Below are 23,706 nucleotides of genomic sequence, written 5' to 3'. Positions count from 1 at the left end.
CTCCAATTACGCGCATATTTGGATATGGGTAACCTGCTCTCGGCTCCTGTGCAGCGGTTTTAGATCGAGGCTGCTGCAGCTGCACCGCATCACAGCTGCCAACAACTCGCTTGGGTTCTCGACTGGTTTCTATTTACCAATGATCCGTCTCGAGTGATTTAAGTAGCCTACGTGCTCCATCCCGACAAGGAAAAACTACTTTTACTCCAAAACTATGCAATCTAAAAAAAAAAAATACAAAAGTTACAGAATATAAACGCTGCTCCCGAAGTGCCTGTTTCTTGGTCCACTAACAGGACAAATATGGACTATTGTGGGAGTTGCGTTGCGCAAACCGCACGTAACAATGTGACGCATCACGGACGCGCAGACATCCAACTGAATACGAGACATGAGCGATACGGCAGCGATTTCAAAGTAATTTCAAGGAGCTCCCAGTGAATAGTTTTGGGGGTATTTATGCTTTTTTGCCGTTAACGTTTACTCTCCAAACTGGCGTCTACTCACCTTGGTAGTTAATGTAAAAAGATTCTACCGAGGGTTTCCTTGTGTCGTTTCGATCTAACGTGTGTCTATTTTAATGTCACAAAACTCCCGCATCATTTCTCAGATAATATCTCCTCTCCTATATTATTATAATAGTCTCAATGAGCTGTTTGGAAAGCCCTGAGACAAGTTTGCTTTAAAAATCCCTGCCATCCACAGCCTCTTGAATTTGAAAAAAAAGAGACAGGAAATTAATCCCATGGCATTTTGCCAGTGCCTCAAACAAGCAAAAATCAACTGCTTATAAATAGAACATCTCACACAAACTCCACTCTCTTGTAGTGTACAATATGCATTTCTACTGTGCTGATGCCTTTCTTGGTTGCCTCGGCTCCTCAAATGTAAGCACATAAGACACAGCAAAAAAGAAAATGCAGCTCTGCTGATCATCCTGGAAGAAAGTGAGGACATATGGGAAATATTCCCTGGATTTTGGTTGCTTGCATCATTGTCCAGGCAGCAACAGCTGTGGTGTGTTTGTCCCTCTGGCTCTGGAGGAGCCAGCGCTGTCTCCCACAATTCCCTTACGGGCATCACTGCTCCTCCCCACATCTCAGATGCAATCCACCACAGCCTCGGCCTTTTAGTCAACATTACATACCACTCTGTGTGACAGACAGGTCAGTGGTGATTGTCACATCAGATTAATGCCACTGACCATTGGCAACCTCCGCTGGACCTTCTGCTGTCAAGGAAATGTGGTCCCTTTAAGCCATTATGATATTATGCGTGTCATGAGGAGACGGGTCATGTTTCCAGGGAGGAAAGCCTCTGAGGCAAGTTTTTAGGGCTTATGCAAATGTAACTGTCAACATGTTAGTGTCTCTTTGAGCTCCTCCGAGGGTTTTGTAATGTGGAAGGGTTAAATTACACCTGTTTTAAAAGTGAACAGGGGAGATGTTTCAAAGAGAGCAGCCAATTTAATCATACCACTGCAAATTGTTGACAGAGCTGTTTCATCTTTGTGGGACGAACCACATAGACATCCCCTTCATGGTCATTTTGCATCTCGGTGTGGTCCTTTATTCATCTCTGTCTTCATATTATGTCTCTTCAATCTCTTAATGGTCATTGTGTATTTGTGGTGGCTTTGCATGTCTGTGTGTTTGCTGTCTTCGTAGTTGTTGTTTTGGGTGTCTTTGCAGTCGTTTGACAGTTCAACAAGAAAGCGTCCATTTCAAACTGAATTTCTGGCCCCGAGGCCCGTTTCCATTGTGAGATAGGGTAAGTCTTGGGCTTTAAAGCAACCAGGTTACCGCGCCGAGACCGCTGAGAACGCAGATCTGTGTGCTCCTCGGTTAAAACGTGGTGTGGTCTGTCAAAAGAGAAAACGGCATTTGAACCAATTAGAGGAAATTACCTCAAAATGCAAAACTTGTTTTGATCTCTTGCAGCCAAAAATCCCCGGTGATATGTTTAAATGATCCATCTGGCTTTTGCTCACAAGCCCAGGAACCCCTCTAATTGGGCAGTAAGAACCTTAATGAAACCAACATAAAAAAAATGTTCTTTACATTTTGACCTATACTTACACCAGCATGTCGACCATGTTCTGATGTTTAAATGTCAGAGCACACTACCAAAAGTATCGCTCCAGGTCTAATCTAAACATGCTGCATTAGATATGAGTTACGCTATTGAATGTTGACTTGGAGCCCATCTGTGGCCCTGACATGAACTGGCATAACGTTGTCAGTCAGTTAGTTGAAGTCAAATGTCTGCTCTTCAGATGTAGATTACAGCTGAAGGCAGACAGGTGGAGATTGTCCCTCTTCACAGGCCAGGGAGGAGATAAACGTTGTTTATCTGGTTTTCTTGCCAGCAAATTGAGGATTTACGAACATGACCTTAATAAGGTGACACAATCAGGCACAGAGCAGTAGCTAGGCAACAAACAGCTAATTTCATCATAACAACAAAATGTAAGAGAAGTATACCTCCCCACATAAATGACCAGTGATCCACACACAAAGTGTTTGTCATTTTGTGCTGAACTCAAAGGGAAGATCACAGTGTTTTCTTGCAAGCATCATATATGTATAAGCCATATTCATATAATTCCTCTAATTTAAATGGGTTTGATTTTGCTTCTTATAAAATCAAACTTACTACAGAAGCCAAACGGTTGCTCATACTGTCTTATCGCAATAACATATCATTCAATGCATTATCAACTTTTGTGTATTCAGAGTCACAGGTGAATATTTGGAGAGTTAATCACATTAAGGTAAACTAAATAAACGGCCATAAACGTTTAAATTATAGTTCAAACTTAAAATCAAGCTAATCTACATCAGCGTTGAACCCAATTGATTGAAAGTGTGTTTCTGAGAGTGATGTCAAACAAAGTATTAAGTAAACTGACAGCTTGCATGTGATAGTTTTTTTTCAAGTACAGAAACACAAATTATGAAAAAAAGATTAGACAGAAAGTAGGAATAAGTATTCAAAACACGTATCACAGTGTATCAATGAAAGAGGTCGTGTTACTTTGAAAAAAAAGAAAAATAGATCCATTAGCAATAATATTACGTAAAACGTATTCATGTGGACGAACAAAAGTTAAAAGCTACATCACATCATAGCAAAAAAAGATCTGTGGGCTTTGTGTCAAGAAATGTTATTTGGCTTTTCTTCTCTTAACATAGACTTTATATTCTCGTCTTTTATCAGTAGCTTCCATTGTGATTCAATTCAAAAACTAGTTGAAAGTGAATTACAGCCCTGATTGTCATTCTTAGTCAAAGCCAGTCACACTTTAGCATGATTGCCAATGTTTTTATGAGTCCACTGCACAGAGTTGGAGGGCAGCAAATTAAACAACTTCAATTAAATTGATTTTTGTTCTATACCTTTACTAGTGTAGGCTCTATTTGTACATGGAACAGTGTCATCTAGCTCATCAGCTCACAATAATAGATATTTCAATATTGGCCTACTAAGGTCTCTGCCATCCATCCATGCACAGATAACACATGGATAAAATGGCAAATGCATATATGCAACCATAAGCATTTGTAACAGTTTAACTGGTCTCTTGGATTGTTTATTAGTTGTTGTTTTTAACAGGTTGCATATAGTTACACCTGTGAGTGGCTGTAACTGAAGGGGTAGAACACCTTTTTGTTGCTCATTAGAGAGACCCAACATTAGAGTGTGATCATTTCAGTGACGTGACTGTTGGGTTTGCTGAGTCAGCATATTGAACCTGGTGCACATTACACCTACAAACTTCCACATTGTTCTACTAAGCTGCTGGAATGAAAAAGGCACATCACTGATAGTTTTTGAGAAATAAAAGATTCCCTACTATTGATATATGATTATTCCCCCTGCAGGGAGTCTACAAATTAGGTCACTAACACCTCAAACTCCCCATGGTTCATTCTCAATAGGTAAACAATTTCTGATTGCTGATTACCACAAATTTTAAACAAGACTTGTTCTAATTAGAATTAAATTAAACATTCCCACTGACAAACAGTTGGCACTGTATTACATTAAGATGTTTCTGAGGCATTTATTCAGAGCCACATACAGTGAGGAGTGAGTCAGTAGACGACATATTGATAATATTGACACATTACATTGACTGTAACATAACAAATAATATCAAGACAGATTCTGATGTTGGTTTTGTTGACGTTTAATTTGATTATCATATATGAGGCAGTTACCTCAATATGTCAATAGATGGCGATACAACCCTTATAAATAAAATATAACCCTTTTAATTTTTGCTGTTTATATGATTATAAGGATGAAATGGAATCCGTTGAAGACTGACTTTATGAAAATAGAAAAAACAGCCATGTTCATCAGAATGTTAATACACTGTTTTTACCTTTAGTTCTTAAAAATTGACTCCAGGAGAGTTTATCTTAAACGCTCTATCCCGTCGAGTAACTCCCCCCCCCCAAAAAAACAGTAGTTAATATTAAAGGACCAATGGAATGGTTACTTTCTGGAACAGTGATTCATTTATTCTTAAAGAGACCTGGTGTGAGCACAAAGTCATCACCTCAATACCTCTGGGAGCCTTTTTGTGATTATTTCGAAAGAGTCTAAGGCTAATTGCCAATATGCCTGGCCGGTGACCTGAAAACCAAAGCTCTGTGGGCTTCGGGACTTGTGGACTTGTGGACTTTCGGAAAGAATGCTAGTCCTCCTTCAGCATTCTTCTGCAGAAAAAAATGTTTTCAAATGACAAGGAGACACAAATCAATGCAAGTGCATGTCAACAGCTGATAGAGTGTGCAACGCCTCTTAAATATTATGATTATCTTTTTAGTTGTGCCTTTTTGTGTCTAAAATAAATTGTTTGTAGTTATGAAGTGAGACTAATAGTGAAAGCCAAGATTCATAGGGCCGGCCATTTATTACTAATTTCTGTAGATAATTGCCCAAAAGACAACAGAGACTGCCTGTTTATTCACACAGTAATGTTTTCCTTTGGCTCAAGCATTTTGAATATGGACATTGTCCATGATGTTTTTATATGTCGGTCAGAGTCATGAGCCTTGTTGAAAAACACTACAAAAAAGGCACAGCTTCTAGCATCTCTTTTTCTGTGTAATCGTTGCCTATAAAAGTCAGTGTTGTACCCTTGTATCTGACAGAGATATGGGGCATAATTAGCTTAATTGGTGACTATAGATGATTTGTAAAAACGAATGTTAGCAAATTAGATTTATTGCCACCATATGCTTACGCCTGTCAAACATAATATCCACCATTGCCAAGCTGCACAAAAATACTTTTGCCCCAGTGAACTAAGTGGGCTGGAATTGGCCAACAGCAGAAAGTTATGTATCTCCCAGCTTCAAATGTATATGAACTCTGTGAATATGAAACAGGTCATGCTGAATCATAGCCCAGAAAAACGTTTAAAGACTACAACCAGGCCAAATGCAATTTTAATGTTGGAAATTAGAGTTTTAAAATCTGTCAGGTGGTTTTGCACATTACTTCCCCTTAACTTTCACTTAACTTATACATCATGAGTTTACATTAGAAGCCTAGTACAGGACATGCAGGTCCCTGACATGAATAGACAGATGATGTTGGAATGAAGTGACACAGATTTTCCATTGTTGCACACATTACCTATTCACATTTGCAACACTCAGTGTGGAAGAAGTAAAGATAGCAATACCACAGTAGATATACTTATTTTACAAAGTATATGAGACATATTTGGTAACAAGCAAAAATTCTGCATTAAAATTGTTATTTAAGTATTTAAAAGTATTAGCATCAATATGTACAAGTAATAGTAGTCCGTATGACCAATTTCATAATTGTATCTACATAACCTGTACTTAACTGTTTTAGCTGGTAAAGGTGGAGCCTTTGAATTACTTTCTATATTGCTAGGTGGCTTAACCTATTATAATATATCATCATTTCTTAGTGGATTTGATTTTCGTATTAATTATTTAAATCTGTCATATAGTAAGTCATATAAATGTGGAGCAAAAATTAGGCTACTATATTTACCTCTGAGATGTAGTGGAGTAGAAGTATAAAGCAGCAACAATGGAAATACTCAAGTAAAATACAAGTACTGCAATACTTGAGTAAATGTACTTAGTTGCATTCCCACAAAAATAGTGCTACGCCTGAGGTGCCAGGGAGTAACCGCCAGAGGGCGACAAAACTGTCTTCCTCAATGTCACGTAAATGAACAATAAAAGATTGACAGTTCTGTAAACCAATGCCTCGGGGCAGAATTAATCTGAGTATCCAATAAGGGTGTGGGGGGGAAGATACTATCTATGAATCCGTTGAATCCAGCAGGTGGGTTAATTTAATTCGGGCTTGACACCTCGTACCAGGTGAGAGACATAGCCTTTACTATGTTAGTGTATTGTTTGTATATATCGCGCACTCTTGTTTGCTTAAAACGTTGAGTGGTTTCTGGGCGTATTTGGGTTTCATGTAATGTATCGTGGTTGTCACGTTCTCTGTAAATTTCTTAAACACGTGTTGTCAGTTAGCTAAGTTACCTCCTGTTTTAGCTAACGGTGGTGTCACGCTAACAACGCTGTCGCCTGTGTCCAGTGTTTGATGGCTAAGTTAGCTCACGGCATTCAACGAATTTCCACAATTTGAGCCAGTTCCTACTGGAAATAAGGCGCCGCTAAGTCTCGCTAGCTCGTTAACATTAGTGTTATATTTTAAGCTGGCAACTCAATAATAAAGAGCTGACATTAACTTTATGTTAAGTTAGTTCTCAAAATGTATGTTAGCTAACATTATTTCTCATAAGCAATGTATTTGCAAATGAATGTAATGTCATGCTATCAAGCTATGTTCACAAATGAAACATAAGCAATATTTGATCAATATGATAATAAGAATGCATTTTATTTATATATAACTTTAAAACAATTCACATTTAAGACGACATATGCTAACTTTTTTTAAATAAAATAAAAAACAGAACATTGAGACTAAGTCGTGTATGTAAACTTTTTGATGCGTAAAGCATTACAGCATTTCCTGTCAGTACATTTGTGTGTGCATTATTTCCTTCCACTGATGAGACATACTGCTAACTTTTACCCTATTCGTGTTTCCCTGCAGTCAATCCATTGTTGTGTTGACTGGATATCAGAAGTTAAACAAATGGATCCAAAGAAGCCTCTCACGCTTACTATGACGGGCATTCCTTCCCTGGGCCGGGGAGGGGGACTACAGCCTCAGGAGCCGGCTGTAGGACGTAGCAGAGGGCTGCTGCTCTCTGCAGAAGGGCCTGGGATAGGACGAGCCAGAGGTTTCCCCACTTTTAGCGATACACCACATGGACGAGGATTAACTCTACCGATTACTGACCCTGTGGTTGGCCGAGCCAGAGGGCTGCTCTTCCAAGCAGGTGATTCAAAGGTAGGGGTGGCAAGAGGTGCAATCCTGCCTAGTCTGGGGCCGCAGCACGGACAGACTCCACATGAAACTACGAAGCAAGACCTTACAGATGGGACCTCTGCTTTGACAAGAAAAGAGGTTGGAACAAAAAAAAAAAAAATCTTTTATTTTCTAACTATTTTTGCCCCACATTAAAGGGATAGCTTGAGTGTTTTGAAGTGGGGTTGTATGAGGTACTTAGACCTACGATAGTCAGCACGCCCTCAGTTTTGATAGTACCGGCATTGAAGGAAATTAATGTACTGCTATGGACAGGGGCAGCAGCAAAACTTATTTTAGCCATCTAAAAGAGACAATCGCTTATAAAAGGCAATATTAATTAATGCATACGCTATATTTATAATATATATATCCACTGCTCTATCTTGCCATCAGACAGCCCTTTCTGACAGATAACTTATCTATGCCCTCTTCTCCATTTGTAACAAAAGTCTAGATAGGTTCCAGTTCTCCGTTGGAAAATATTCAAAATTTAACGTACACTAGGCATGAACATTCTTCTTCCTTTTTTTGTGAAAAAAAACAAAATAAGGTAATTAGTTCTCGCTGAATACATAAAGGGTACATTCAACAATGGTGTTATTGTTTCTTACATCATTTCTATATGTTATACTATGCACCATTTACCCAAAAAATAAACTATGTATAAACTCCAAAAATAATCCCTCTCACGTTTCTGGGCAGTGTATGAATCCCCCAGCCAATAAGAGTACGCAGGTGAGCTTGAGTCAATTATAGAAATGAAGCAACCAAGTCCCACCGTCGTCTCCGTCTCTCTGCTCTGCTCTCGCTCTGTTTCATGCTAGTATAAAGAGCCGCAGGTCTGCATGTTTGTTTGACAGAGTCGGGAAAAGAGACACACACACACACACACACACACACACACACACACACACACACACACACACACACACACACACACACACAGGCAGAGTCAAGTGAACAGGATGGAATGTTTGTCCTCTGATTTTGTGCTTTGTTCTTACCAATGTCACTTTCTCTCTTCATTCACTCTTTAGCTCGCTCGACCACCACTCTCCCTGCCAGGTAGGACAGGGCAACTTTAAACACCTACCAACAAAGCTCTAAATACCTTTTTTTTTTTTTTTTTTATCAAGCTCTATTTTTCACTTGTTTTCTTGATAGCTTCAAGTCACTTGTGACAGTGTTTAAGATTAACATGATAATGGAGATTTACCACAATCAACTTTTGGTTTTATTGCGATCTGTGATATAATCTTATATTGTCCCATTCCTAGCGTACAATTAAACTGCTTTTATTTAGGTGGGCCTTTTTAGGTACATTTTGCTGCTGCCTCTGTTGACAGGAATATATTGTGTTGCTTTTATTTCTTCAAACTGGCGGCGTGCCAACCACCATCTACTCTACGTAATGTACTGACTATGGATAGGTACCTCATACAACCTCACTTCAAAACACCCAAATTATCCCTTTTAGGAGCTGCTAAGGTTTTTGTCTGCCTACAGGTTGACATACCTACCCTTGGTCCAAGATCAGCACTGGTCTCAATGTTTAGAGGAATGGGCATTGAGCCCTCAATGACCTCATGGGGAAGAGGAACAGCACCAGTGGGTCAGTATTAAGTTATTTTAGCTCACCCCTCTAGACTGACAGGCTTCTAGGGACATGGGACTAGTGATGCTAATTTCTGAAGAATTAGCAGCCACTGTGTTACGTCCATTGTTGTGGATGCCTGCTGCCACTTTCCAAGTCTGTCTCCACCGCATCAATTAATTTAGCTGCAAGGTTGTCAGTCAGCTATGCATACTCTGTCAAGGTTTCCTCTTGTGTATTGCAAGCCCCTGCTGCCTGCCACGTGTGTTAAGATGAGTATGAAGTTAGCAGTAATAGTATAGCTGTAGCAATGCAGTGTGTACAGTTTAGGATACATGTCTGTGAATTAAAGGCTAAAATTGACCCAAGCCAAGTTCCCTTGCTTGCTACCTGCAGATTAAAGTGAAGGTGTTAGCCTAGAAGTTAACAACTTTGGCTCAAGCACATTTTTACTCATATTTAAGTTGTAATTTATTCAAGTCAATTAAGCAGAACAATAAATATTTTAAAACACAGAATACCCACACAACAAACAATAATCAAATATTTGGGTCCAGCCCTGGTGTAATGGTAGCTACTGTACATTGATGTCTAATTATAATTACTTTAAATGGTAAACGCAACAATGCTACAGCTAATTGGAATAATTAAGTAGTAATTCTTTGTCCATTACTAATGCTATTAACTTCCCTAGATGGTAATAGTATTAGTTACAATGCATAAAGCTTTGGAAATCCTTCTATGGCACACTGAAAAAATGCATGCTGTAGAAGGAACTTTTTTATTTTTAAATGTTGGATATTTTTGTACTCGTCCATATGTGCACACTTTGTTTTCTCTTTCTTATTCTGTTAGCAGAGTTGCTTAACGCCATTTAAATATCAATATCGTTAAATGAAGACTTTCTCAAATAGAGACACCAGTTTATGGCAGGCAGTGAGTGAGTTCAGCCAAGACACAAGCAAACCTCAATGGGATGCCACGTTGATCCATTCAGATCAACTGTCAGTTCAGGTTTAACCCATAACATGTCCATGTGTACTGAGTTGTTGCATGTTGTTGTAGGAAGAGGAGCAACTGGAGATTTGGGTGATGTGAAGCTGCAGCGTGTCCTAGTAGGTGTCATCAGTAGCCCAGAAAGCATCGGCCAACTTGAAGAGGTGATGGGCAGAGGCAATAGGTATTAACTAATACACATTAAATAACTTTTCAAAAAGAAAGTTTAAAAAATACTGAGCATTGTAGTCTTTATGAAGGTAGGATTCAAAACAGCTAGGTGTGCCTAATAAACTGGGATATGGGTGTAGGAAGGGTTTGTCTTGTTGTTTTTGCCTTTTACAGCTGCAACTCAAATGGATTATGATTACTATTTACACCTACCTGCCTAAAAAAAAAAAACAATTGTGATCTTATCCAACCTTTTGTATTCAAGTCTGTTGTCTTTTGGTTTATGCATGAGAGTACATATATTGTGTGTTGAGCCTTGAGGTGCTGCTTTGGCTTTGCAGCGTTTGTAAGCCAGATGTTAGTGGAACTAAAGTGATGCGGTTCTTTTTGGGCCATTTTTGTTTCTGTAAATGTAAGAGCGGCTTTTGGCTCAAGTGTACAAATATTTAAGATGCAAATAGATTATCGTAATAGTCTTGAGTTTATGTATCTAACTTCATGGGTTTTTCACCATCATAGCCACAACTATATTTGCAATAAAACGTGACCAGTCTTAAGAGCCATGTACTGTGTATCATTTTTTTATTAAGACACATTGTTTTAGAACTTATCATTGATCGATAATTATTGCACCAAGTGTCAGAATTAAAAGAAGGATATGCAACTCTACCAACTGTGTAATTTGACCTGTTCCAGTTTCCATGGCCGAGGTTTGTCCCCTCAGACGTTGGTGGGTCTTGGAAGAGCAGCAATGCCTCACCTTGGGGTTGGAAGAGGACGCGCTCTTGCTACTTTTCTTCCAGGTCGTGTCGAGTCTGTTTCTCCAGCCTCTGAGCAACAAGCAGCCCAATACACTCAAACTTCCCTTACAGGTAGGGAAACTTTAAAAATGTATTCTGACAATACTTTAAACAATGCAAAAGATAATGTTCAGCTTAAAGTAGTTATTTAGACTTTTATTCTTATGACATTAAGTTATGAGTGAGAAGAACTTTTGAAAAGGGACAAGATTTTAAAATGCAAATAATGTTAAGGGACAACGGCCCCGGTGCCCACCACTGAAGAGGTTGTGCTTTCTGCTGTTGCACCAGCAAAGATGGAGCTGAAAATGGAGGAAGTCCGGTAAGTCTATTTTTGTTTTTTATATGTACCTCTTGGGGGGCCTTGACAGACCAAACTTACCTCCAGCTGCCATTATGTGTCTATAGCCAATATTGTCTGTTAGGGTTGTGCGATCGTTCGATTCAATATTGTGGGGGTTGGCAGAAGTAGGCGTTTGTGTAAATAAACATATTTCTATTGTTAAAATATTTGTATTACCTTGCAGTAGCCTAGTGAGTAGTAATGATTTTTTTCTCTTTAGCTTTTTTTTTTTTTAATTATTACATTTCCATTAGAATTTTTTTATCAGTTGTGTTTTTATTACTATATAATATACTTAATCTAAGAGTTGATGTTGTACATAGGGAGCGCGTCCTCTTCCACAGAGCTCGCCATGTCACACTGCTATGTTACTACAGTAGCCCAGAATGGACAAACCAAACACTGGCTCTAGAGAGGGTCTTGCATAGTTCAAGTCGCCTGAAGGCAGATTAATAGTTAGTGACACGCTTGGAAAGGTCCGGGTAACTGGATGGGTATTTAGTTCTGTTAGATGCTAGAGAACCCTAAATCCCACAGACTAGGAACCACGAGTAGCCCTGTTGAGAACAATTGGTCAAGGTTGATGGGAGAAAAGCCAGCCAAATATACACCAGGGCATACAGACGTTTCCAAGGCCACTCCTCTTGAGGAGAGATCGGCCCTGGTTGAGGGTAGGAGATCATCAATCTTGCCTCTAATAGTTAAAATCTTCATTGAAGAAGTTCATGAAGTCATTACTACTGAGGTCTATAGGAATACACAGAGCCTGGCTACAGTGCTAAAGAGAACCCTGGGGTTGTTTTTATTTTTCTCTATTACTGATGAGTAATAGGCTGCTCTGGCATTACGGAGAGCCTTTTTATATGTTTTAAGGCTGTCTCGCCAAACTAAGCGTGATTCTTCCAGATTGGTGGAACGACATATGCTTTCGAGCTTCCGTGAAGTTTGCTTTAGTTTGCGGGTCTAAGGGTTATACCAGGGAGCAAACCTCCTTTGCCTAATCGTCTTCTTCTTCAGAGGGGCTATCAAGTCTAGTGTCATTCTCAGTGAGCCTGTAGCACTATCGACAAGATGATCAATCTGGGACGGACTAAAGTTAGCACAGGAGTCCTCTGTCACATTGAGACGTGGTATTGAATCAAATGCAGAAGGAATCACTTCTTTAAATTTAGCTACAGCACATCCACCTACAGCACTATCCACCTATTCTTTCATACATACCATGGACTGAGGATGCTAGTGCAAAACAAAGCAAAATGTTATATTAACAATTTGTTTCGTAATCATATAATTCAACCCTTTAATTGATTATAAATATAGAAGCACAGTGTGCATTTTTGGCTGTCAGGAGGCCTTTAACTGTTTTTTGCAAGTGCAACATTTTCCAGGTGCGAGTTGAAATAATGCATTTGATTTGTCAGCCTTTATCAATGCTTGTATTTTTAGATGAAGTCATTGTACCAGGGCCACTTTTCACGGAAGCTTTCAAACAGAGAAAACAACCCATAGTACCTGACTGTCTTGTGCTGAAATGATCTTTTTGTGCATTTTATATTTTCATCTGTCCAGTGAGCCACCTAATGATAAGGCTGGAACAAAAGGAACGCCTGTAACTATTGGCTCAAATCACATCCTGATTCGATGTAGGAATGAAGCGGTTTATCAGTACCATGTTACATTCACGTAAGTATCTTGTTTCATTCATTTTACTTTTTTTCTTCAGCAACCACAACAATTAAAACAAATTAACATGTGACTTTTTATGTTATGTTATTTGTTTAACCACGCTATGAACCAAAAATGGACATAGCCAATCAATGCTAAAATCCCACCAGAGACATGCTCAGTGCATGGCTATTTCAAACAAAATGTTTGAATCATCAATATTGTCAGTTTATACTGGTACATGGAAAAGTGCTTTATGTGTTCTTGGAAGTAATGAATATTTTCAATATCTTTCAGTCCAAATGTTGAGTCGATGGGAATGCGTTTTGCCATGATGAAAGATCACCGCTCGGCCACAGGAGAAGTAGTAGCTTTTGATGGCTCCATACTCTTCCTGCCTGTTAAACTGAATGACGTAGGTATCAGTTACTGTATTACTTGTGTGGCTAATTGAATACAGTGTTTTAACCTGAGTGGGCAAAGTTTAACATTTTGAGTTGTTTTTAATTGTTTATGTAGATGAGTGACATTCTCACATTCCTGAACCGAACACTAGATTCATTTTTTGCTTGTATTTTGCATAATATTTTTGATGACATGCAGGTGGTTGTTCTAAAGAGTTTGAGACGAACCGATAATGAGGAAATTACAATAAGAATCCAGATGACGAAGATTTTGCCACCCAACTCGGATCTATGCATCCCATTCTACAATGTGGTGCTCAGGAGGTATTTAAAACATTTTAGCTCCCACTCTTTGGTCAAAGATTGATCACTTTAATTTTTGGTTGTACACAAATCAAATAGAAATTTGACACATCAGTATTTTATACCACACTATACCTACATGCAATTGGGCCTGGGCAATAATTTAATATGATAATTTATCATGATGAAATATCTATGATCCACAAATATGTTGTCTAAATAACAAGCATATACTAACCCAACTCAGAAACTCGGATGTGAAATGTTTTGAGGAAATGCAGTCTTGTTTTTAGATCATTTCAATTCTTAATACAATGAGAAAAATACTCTTTATACTTTGTAAAATATTTAATTCACACAGTAGTGTACAACAATCGTCTTCACCTTGTGGTTATTTTCTAAAGACTTAATGAATTTCCAAAAAACATGTTTTAGCTTGATATATTGCTGTATGAAATAACTTGTACCAAGAAAAGAGGATGTGGGCGTATCCCCCAGTCCTACATACACTTCATACTGTGACATATATTATAATGGCAATCTTCCACTTAATCAGTGGTATTAAGAATTTAAAACAATAGCTGTAGTTGCCCTTCATCCTCTCATAAACAATAACATGATTTTAATACAGTTTGGGATGTACTCCTATATTTATTTTCTTACTTTATATGAAGAAAACATTCAGCCAGTCCATTGCTGTGCTTTCTGTCAAATGTATATGTTCTATTTCTTTGTGTCCATGTCTCAATGTAATAATAATAATAATAATAATAATAATGCATTTAATTTGTATAGCGCTTTTCGTGATACTCAAAGACACTTTACATAACATAAAAATGTAGCCTTTAAGTTGCCCAAGATATGTTATTTATCATCCGTTAGACACAGAACCAGTTGCTTTAGAAAATTTAAAATTCTTCCTTGTATTCATAAAAGCCCTTTTAATGAAATAAGCAAAGCAACCATAATTATTCTTACTCGGTATGCTTCAGTCATATGTTACTATTAGGATGGTCAAATGAAAGGACATGGCTCACCTCACTTTCGTTTTTTCAAGGGTAATGAAAATCATCGGGCTGAAGCTGGTGGGTCGAAATCATTACGATCCAGAAAGTGCAGTCATTCTTGGAAAACATCGGTTAGTACTGAATTGCATCTGAACATCAGAGGGCATATGCCAGCTTATATAATGATCTAGTCCATTCATTATCCTGTTTGTCTGTTTTTGTAGGCTGCAAGTGTGGCCGGGTTATTCAACCGGTATCAAGCGCACAGATGGAGGCCTGTACCTGAATGTGGATGTGTCTCACAAAGTCCTGCGAAATGACTCGGTGCTGAATGTCATGTGAGTTCACACAGCAAATCAACAGTAGCATACAAACGGTCGCAAGTTCGCAGATAAATTCAAAGTAAAACTGGATCTATTTTAATTGTAAAATAGTTGGGGCCTTACAATATGTACAACAATCAGTTGTGAATGCTCCAAGGTAGGACTCAATTTTATAATAAAATACAGAATGCATCTTTTATTCCATTTTGTCTGTCCTCTAGACATGTTCATACAAGTTTAAACATTGAATATGCCATGACCTAGCCACCCAGAGCTATATGAATGTCATATTCTGTGAGATAGGCATGCATATTTGAATACCAGGTTGTCAGATTCTTAGTGCATCTGTCCTCTGAGACAGAATTATAAATACCCTCAACCACTATAACCCTTCCCTCTGGGAATGGGCTTGTATTTTGAGGGCAGTGGCAAATGCAGCAGGCATATTGCATCTATAGATTATTTATAAACTAATCTATTTCCAAAAATGGAAAGAGCTGTGACCTTGTGGCCTTTGCTGTCTCTGCTAGGAACACGTTGTACCAACAAAGCAAAGAGAACTTCCGAGACGAATGCACCAAAGAGCTCATCGGCAACATCATCATCACCCGCTACAACAACTGCACCTACCGCATTGATGCCATTGAATGGGACAAATCGCCCAAAGACGCCTTCACTTTGATGGATGGCACAAAAACCACCTTTGTAGAATACTACAGGTGAGGCAGCTCAGTCCATGACCTCTTTAAAATTGAGAAGGAAAATATAGCAGGTGTATTTGTGTAGGTGTAAATGAAAAGGTGCAGGTGTAAATGAAAAGGTTAATTCAGAGCAGCAATAAAAGTCTTAACTATTTGAAACGCTTATTTATTGCCATTGCACGGGCGTGCACATTTTAACAGCAAGAACTATGGGATTGCGATCAAGGAGATGGACCAACCGTTGCTCATGCATCACCCGAAGGAGAGGTCCAAGCCAGGAGGGAAGGTAAAAATCTCTTTGGCGTCAGTTATCTTAACATAATAAATGCACACCAGACACTAGTGTAATTTTTTTAAAGCTCTACAGTAGACCGCTCAGCTGTCATGACCTGAATTCTTGCATCAGAATGCCACCTTGTGGCGACTAACAGTGAACATATTTTACTTCAAACGCACAACAAACGTTTGTTTTACAAAAACTGAATAATATTTGTTATATCAAGTTGTACTACTCAGGCCTCAGTAATACTTGTTCCATACCAAATAATAATCCATAATACTTTAGTTTACTTAAGTCCAACAAATGCATTATAATACAAAAGAAATTATTATTTTGAATTGTTGCAGCAAATCATTACTGGAGAGATCCTTCTAGTACCAGAGCTTTCTTTCATGACGGGAATCCCAGAAAAAATGAGGAAGGACTTCAGATCTATGAAGGTAAATGGGTCAATACAATGTTCTTCCTCTCCACAGGCCTTTACACACCCAAAGGCCTTTCATGCCAGAAATTCACACTTTATTTTCAAACCTTAGTTTTTGCCATTAGCACAGAGCAGGAATGGTACGTCAAAGTTGAATTACTCCTTTCAACCTTGACATAGGCAGCGCATACGAGAGCCACCCCTACTGCTCTTACCTTTTAACAATAAAGCTCCGTTACAACTGAATGAAAACAGGTTAGCCCTTATCAATACCAGTTGATAACGGCACATTACGGTGGTATTTTGCACATACAACCGCTTAAGCAACATGTCTATTGAGAGTAATCGAACGGGACTGTATGCATGACTAATTTAATGAAATGCAAGTAAGATAGACATGTTAATACATAGCCTATTACTGCAGCTTTATCACTGTTGATGCACAGAGCAGACATCTTGGATTTTGAGGTTGGGGTTAGTATGGTTCGTACAACTGAACGGAAATTCAACTTCAAGTTGAAATGGAATCCAGCGATACATGTCCAAACTTCAGGAGCAACACAAACATTCAACAGATGTACTTTGTTCTTGTAATATGAAAGACGCCATGTAATGCTTGCTTAATGTAATTGCTGCAATGTGTAATTGTTAACAATGTTGTCTTAACAAGTTTAACCTCTTCCACTCCCCTCACCTCTATTTTGGAGCAAACATGCCTAAAATGGGTGTGTATCTTCAAGAAAATTCACTTGAACCAGTGACTGTTAATGTAGACAACTCTATTATCAACCAGTGGTATTTTACAGCAGCTTTGTCAACATCCAGATCAGTAAATTTACTGTAACATTAGACCAAATGGCCCAATTATATTAAGCATATCATGTTGTTTTAAGCGTATCACTGTAGAAGGTGAGAAATATCATGTCAGCAGACATTACCGTCCCCACTTCTCAAACCCTAAGACCGATGAAATGTTCAGATGCATATCTGAAAATATTGTTAATATAAGAACTTGTTTGTTTTTGTGTTGTAGGACCTGAACATGCACATCAATGTGAACGGTGAGCAGTACACACACTCATTAAAACAGCTTCTAAAGAACATCAGCACCAATCCTGAGAGTACGAAGGAGCTCAGCCGATGGGGACTGGACATTGCCTCAGAAATCATGGTGGTGAGGCTCTGCTGTTAAGTTTAATTCAACTGAATTCTCTTATGTGTGTTACTTAAGAGAAATGCTTTTGAAGTCCACATATCACAAACAATGCAACTCAATCAGTGATTAAATGGCCTTTTTATTCTAACAATACAGTCAAATATGACTACATTTAAGTGGCACCACTCTCAGCCTACATATAAAAACAAGATGTAAAAGTCTAAATCGTGTTGTTTTTTTAAGCAGTGGTTAACAAACTTGGTCAGGGACCTAGAGCCCACTCAAGTCATCAAACTGAACTGACAAAGTGAGTCTGGCCCTGAGGAACAGGTTTTAAAAACATAAAATATGACTATCTGCAATATTTAAATGAAACTTCACTGTATGATAGATAGCTCGGAAGTCCTAGAATCTAGTCTTTAAGTTATTTTAATATTACTATTTTTATACTTCATGTGTTCGTTAGCTATTCTTTTCCTCCTCTTGTGTTTTGACTGTATATTGTCTATTGGTGTCATTTCTTGCAGACTACAGGTAGAATTCTTCCACTTGAAACCATCTGTCTGCAGTCTTCATCCTTTACCACCGGTGCTGATGTGTCCTGGTCCAGAGAGGTTGCTAGGGATGCTTCCATCAGCTCTGTGAGTGTTGGAGACAAATCTCTGGAGCTCTTTATTTTTGATGAATATAACTTTGCTTTAATACAACATACAACTTTTGAACTGGAAAGTTAAGGGAAGCCTAGCTGCAACATTGTCCATCCAGCCTGTGCCCTTTTTTTGCAGTTTGTGATCTGAGTAGGCTTAATTCTCAGACATCAGTGTGTATTTTGGTGTGCTGTATTCTTTTCTTTTTTTTTTTTTTTCTTCACCAACTGAATTATCTCCCTCTTAGATCCCATTGAAGATCTGGGCCATTTTCTATCCTCGTCGCTGTGCAGAGCAGGCTGAAGAGCTGGTCTCCACCTTTAACAAGGTGGCCGGGCCTCTTGGTATGCGTCTGGAGCGACCCATTCGTGTGGAACTGAGGGATGATCGCACTGAGGCATACGTCAAGAGCATCCACTCTCAGCTCACCAATGAGGTATGATATAAAATAAAGATTTAGACAAGTAGATTTACAATTAAGTTATCTCCTCTATGTGGGTGTGTGTGTGTATACTGTATATTGATCTACATTTCCCTGCATCCCCCAAGCTTGTCCCAATTTGTGTCCACATCAAATGTTTGTCATGCTCTGCCGAATGTGTGTTGTAGTCTTGCCTGATAAAGGGATCCATTTTTCTATGTCATTACTATTGAATATTGTGATATTAGCACAGAAATGCATTTAAACAGCTGAACATGTTTTTGACCATCTTGAAATGATGACTGTCTGGTCCCAGTGACGTCCTTCCTGTGTAACTTTCCATTGCTTATCTGTTTACAGCCCAATATGCAGCTCGTAGTGTGCATCATGGTCGGCAACAGAGACGATCTCTACAGTGCCATCAAGAAGCTTTGCTGTGTCAAAAGTCCCATCCCATCCCAGGTTTATAATGCTTGTCCGTGTGGTTGTGCATGGGTGGTCTTGAATTATGAGGGGGGGGAATAAGGTGGTCTTTAGAAAATATTTTCAACCAGTTAAAAGTAAGGTTTTTGTCACAGGCCATCAATGTCCGGACAATTTCCCAGCCACTGAAGCTGAAGAGTGTCACCCAAAAGATACTCCTGCAGATGAACTGCAAGTTAGGAGGGGAACTGTGGACCGTCAATGTCCCTCTGGTGAGTATCATGTGTTAAAGAGCAGTAAGAGAGCACCTTATCTACTTGGACTGCATGGTTTAGGGAAAACATCTTAATTGTGATTTTTCTGGTAGGTAATATTATTATAAACATATTAGCGTATGTGAAATTGTGAATATTTACCACAGTACTACTTGAACCGCATTATACACGTTGTGCTTCATCTGAAAATGATATTAGGATATATTTGACTTTAATAGAAACACCTGATGGTGGTGGGAGTTGATGTACATCATGACACCAGCAAGGTGCGCCAATCAGTCATGGGCTTTGTCGCGAGTGTGAACAGGTAAAACTTTATTTTTTAATTTCTTTGTAACTACCTACAGTTTTATTTTTCCCAGATTTCGTTATTTCTTCCCAAATTTTCCTTTATTATCATTATATTATATATAATGATATATTATATCAGAAAAACTAATTGTGTGATGGATAATTCAAATTTAAAAAAAATGATTATCAATGCATTTAATGTAAAACCACATTGCACTATTTTTTATTCATATTTTAATCAAAGAAATTGACAGTAATGACTAACAGGCAACCAATTTCCCAAATTTGCAAGTGTCTTCAGCTGTCATTGGCTGTAGTCAGATTACACACTGATCCTTTGAGGCACTTTTTACATAAGATTTGCAGATTTTAAGTCTGTTATGCCGAAAGTTGTTTAGAACATTCCCAAAATAAATGCATTGTATCTACAGATTAGTGCATAAGAAATTTGATGTTTCACCTTTTGAATGTATCATTCACTTTTTCTCTTGCAACACTCACTTGCGCTAATAGTTGTAATATTGTGACAAAAATGCGGAGCTTTTTTTTTTTCTTGTCCAGCTCACTGACTCGCTGGTACTCCAGAGTAACTTTCCAGACACCAACTGAGGAACTGATCTTTGGCTTCAGAGTTTGCTTACTGGCTGCACTGCAGAAGTACTACGAGGTAAGTACTGGAAATGTGCATTACATAAATGTCTTTTCTGTATGTGTACAGATTGTAACGTCTCTTGAGGGAAATTTGGGCTATACAAAATAAAGTTAATTTGAATTGGTACTGACTTAAGTTATGCTAGTATATATTTGCACCTGTTGAAATTATTGTTCTCAGGAACCGTAAAACTTTAAATTTAGTTTTACTGTTTGGAGTCTTCAGTTGTAAACTCAGTTTTCTCATGTGAGGCACTTCCAAATTACAATAATACCATTTCTTAATTTAATTTACAGAATAATTACTGTATCATCATATATATATATATATATATATATATATATATATATATATATATATAAACACACACACTGTTATCGTGATATAAAATTACATATGGTGTGGTAGAAGATGTTGGCCATATTGCCCACCCCTACTTGCCTTAACTAAAAAGAGCAATGGCCTTACAAAGAAAGCAATCTTCTAGTCAGTCACTGTAAATCCAGTATTGATATCAGAAAGTCCATGTTGATCACAGTATTAACATATGATCTGTATCTAGATTGTATTTAGGTAAGAAATAAATGTGTTATGCCACATATCAAAGCACACTGGGTGCATTACAAAGGGAATATACCTAAATCATTTTATTTGATCACCCACATCTGACGCATCACGTGTGTATGTGAATTTGTTTAGGTGAACCACAATCTGCCAGAGAAGATTGTGGTGTATCGGGATGGAGTGTCAGATGGTCAGCTGAAGATGGTGGAGCAGTACGAGATCCCACAGTTGATCAAATGCTTCAAGACTTTCCCCAGCTACGAGCCCAAGCTGGTCTTCATTGTGGTCCAAAAGCGCATCAACACCACCCTCTACTCCTGCAATGGAAACCATATTGGTACACCACCGCCTGGAACGGTTCTGGATCACACCCTCACTCAGAAAGACTGGTCAGTCAGCAAAAATACCCTGTGTTGTTTGTTTGTTTGTTCGCAAAAGCCTTGTGCAAATCAGTGGTCCCTGTTCAAATCTGAGAGAATTTTGCATCTCTTGACACAGTTGTTTTTAGTCTGGATCCAGCCTTAGGCCACAGATGGCCTGCTCTCTTCATTAAGTGGTGTTTAGTTTTAGTTAAGCTTTTAGTTGAAAGAATATGCATTTTGTTTTCGTACCCCGGCGCCAGCCAAGAAACTACACAAATGCAGCTGAAGACGGTAGTCTAATATGGTTCCAGTCTAATGTAATTCAGGAAGAGAAATCATGCTTGCATGAAAAGATTCTTGTTACATGAAGAACATTGTAGAGATGAAGTGTTGTATTATCAGTGTTGTGTTATCAGCCTAACAGAAGAAAAGACGGTGCTTTTTATCGTTTTGTACCTGACGGCAACGCCATCTCATGGCGACGGCAGTAAATGTGCACTTTTGTCTGCTGTTGGCTATTTACGTTTTCCAACATTTTTTTGTTTTTTTAGGGTGGACTTCTTTCTGTTGGCACATACCAGTCGTCAGGGCTCTGGACTTCCAACACACTACGTGTCTTTGTACAACACGGCAAATCTCACACCAGACCATTTGCAAAGGTATTCATAGTAGGGATGCACAGATGCCACTTATTTTCAGACCAAGTACAAGTACTTACATTTGAGTACTTACATTTGAGTACTTGCCGATACCGAGAATATATATATATATATATATATATATATATATATATATATATATATATATATATATATATATATATATATATATATATATATATATTTTTAAACTAAATTTGAGCAAAAGTCAGAGGAGCAGCTTGTCACAAAGTAGAATAGCGCTGGTCCACCTCAAAGGTCAGCCCACCTGAAGTGACCCGGAGCCTGAGGAGCCGGAGTTGTTGCTAACCGCTTCACTTTAATCATCTGTCGGCTGACAAGAAACCCTGACAGTATGCCAGGCAGACCATCCTACAGCTAAACTTATTGCTGTGGTGGAGAGTAAGATGTCTGCATGTGTCCACAACGATGCACGCAGCATTGTGGCCTCCAACTCTCAGCATTTGTTTGATGCTTTCCAAATATGCGTCTCAATCAGGGTTTTTACAGCGGTTTGCAACTTAAGGGCCTCTGGCTAGTTTACGGCCAGCTCTGTGCGCCGTACACAAGCCAACCAGCCAACTGTTTGAAAGCCTGGCATCGAGATGGTCGGAGGGCGAAACGCCTAAACATTATCAAAGACATGGATGTCGACAGGTTTTTGGTTAAGTGCAAATATTGCAACGCAATGAATGAAAAATAGAGATTGTGTTTACACAGTCTAACAAGAGTTAATCGCAGTATGCACAGCTACATAAGATGGAATATTAATGGGTTCATTTTCATTAGCCATGTAAACAGTAGTACATTTTGTGTTTTATGGAATAAGGACAAAAAACTGAATATGTTATGCATGTAAATGTCAGTGAGTTACTGAGTGAGAAAGTTGTTTATATTTCTGAGATTCCAATTATAAAATATCAAACGAGGCTAAGAAGACTAGAGATGTATGCCGGTATTAAAACACACTCACTAGAAACTACTGCTAGTAGTACTACTTTTTTTTTTTTTTTTATCGTACAGAATATTAAAGCACAACCAAGGAAATATTGAAATACGTGGGGAAAGCATGTGTGTCAAATACAAAATTCTAGTATGTACAAATCCAATTGTTCACCCAGGACAATATAACCCTTGTAAAAGGTAGAACTATTACAGGGCTGTTGGATTAGACTTCATTAGTTTGAGCTTTGTGTACCTAATAAATTGTATGACAACTTAACATTGTTTCTTTGTTCCGACACCAGGCTGACTTACAAGATGTGCCATATGTACTGGAACTGGCCGGGCACCATTCGTGTTCCAGCACCATGCAAGTATGCCCACAAACTGGCCTACCTGTCTGGCCAGTATCTGCACTCAGAGCCAGCCATCCAGCTATCAGACAAGCTCTACTTCCTTTGAGCTGCATCAGTAAACTGCTCCGGTCACAGCAAAACCAGCAGTGATGAAAAACACTACTGAAAGACTGAAATGACAAACAACTCATTTGAATTAATGAGGGATTCATTATTGAAGTGTCACTTAAGACTTAAAAGTATACTGTCGATTTTCACCTATGATTCCTATATTTATCATGCCTCTATTACTAATGCTTCGGAGAAGACTGCCTCGCCTCTCATACCATGATAAAAGAGCTCATTCTTTTTGTGAAGGTAATACCATATTTCATCGCTGGAATAATTGTGTGGCATATTAATAGAAGCATATTTTTGTTTCGAGTGAAAAGAAGTAAATACTTTTAAGTTTGAAGTGAGATATGGCCCAATGTTTGCAAAGTTTGAAGTTCT

General features: G+C 38.5%; 1 protein-coding gene across 1 annotated transcript; it reads left to right on the top strand.

The window, feature by feature from the left end:
- Positions 1 to 7,176: 7,176 nt before the first annotated feature.
- Positions 7,177 to 23,320, top strand: piwil2 (piwi-like RNA-mediated gene silencing 2). Its single transcript, XM_034541689.1, has 23 exons — positions 7,177 to 7,551; positions 8,962 to 9,067; positions 10,115 to 10,229; positions 10,913 to 11,088; positions 11,251 to 11,338; positions 12,929 to 13,042; positions 13,322 to 13,439; positions 13,628 to 13,752; positions 14,789 to 14,869; positions 14,963 to 15,076; positions 15,592 to 15,780; positions 15,964 to 16,048; positions 16,390 to 16,482; positions 17,500 to 17,640; positions 18,150 to 18,263; positions 18,517 to 18,705; positions 19,051 to 19,152; positions 19,269 to 19,385; positions 19,607 to 19,695; positions 20,241 to 20,346; positions 21,031 to 21,284; positions 21,809 to 21,916; positions 23,164 to 23,320. Exons 1-23 carry the CDS (start codon positions 7,177 to 7,179, stop codon positions 23,318 to 23,320), a joined length of 3,156 nt encoding a protein of 1,051 aa, XP_034397580.1.
- Positions 23,321 to 23,706: the final 386 nt, after the last annotated feature.

The sequence above is a fragment of the Cyclopterus lumpus genome, chromosome 9, assembly GCF_009769545.1.
Source record: "Cyclopterus lumpus isolate fCycLum1 chromosome 9, fCycLum1.pri, whole genome shotgun sequence".
Lineage (NCBI taxonomy): Eukaryota > Metazoa > Chordata > Actinopteri > Perciformes > Cyclopteridae > Cyclopterus > Cyclopterus lumpus.
Note: the sequence above shows the minus strand (reverse complement) of the source record. Positions and strands in the feature narration are given on the sequence as shown.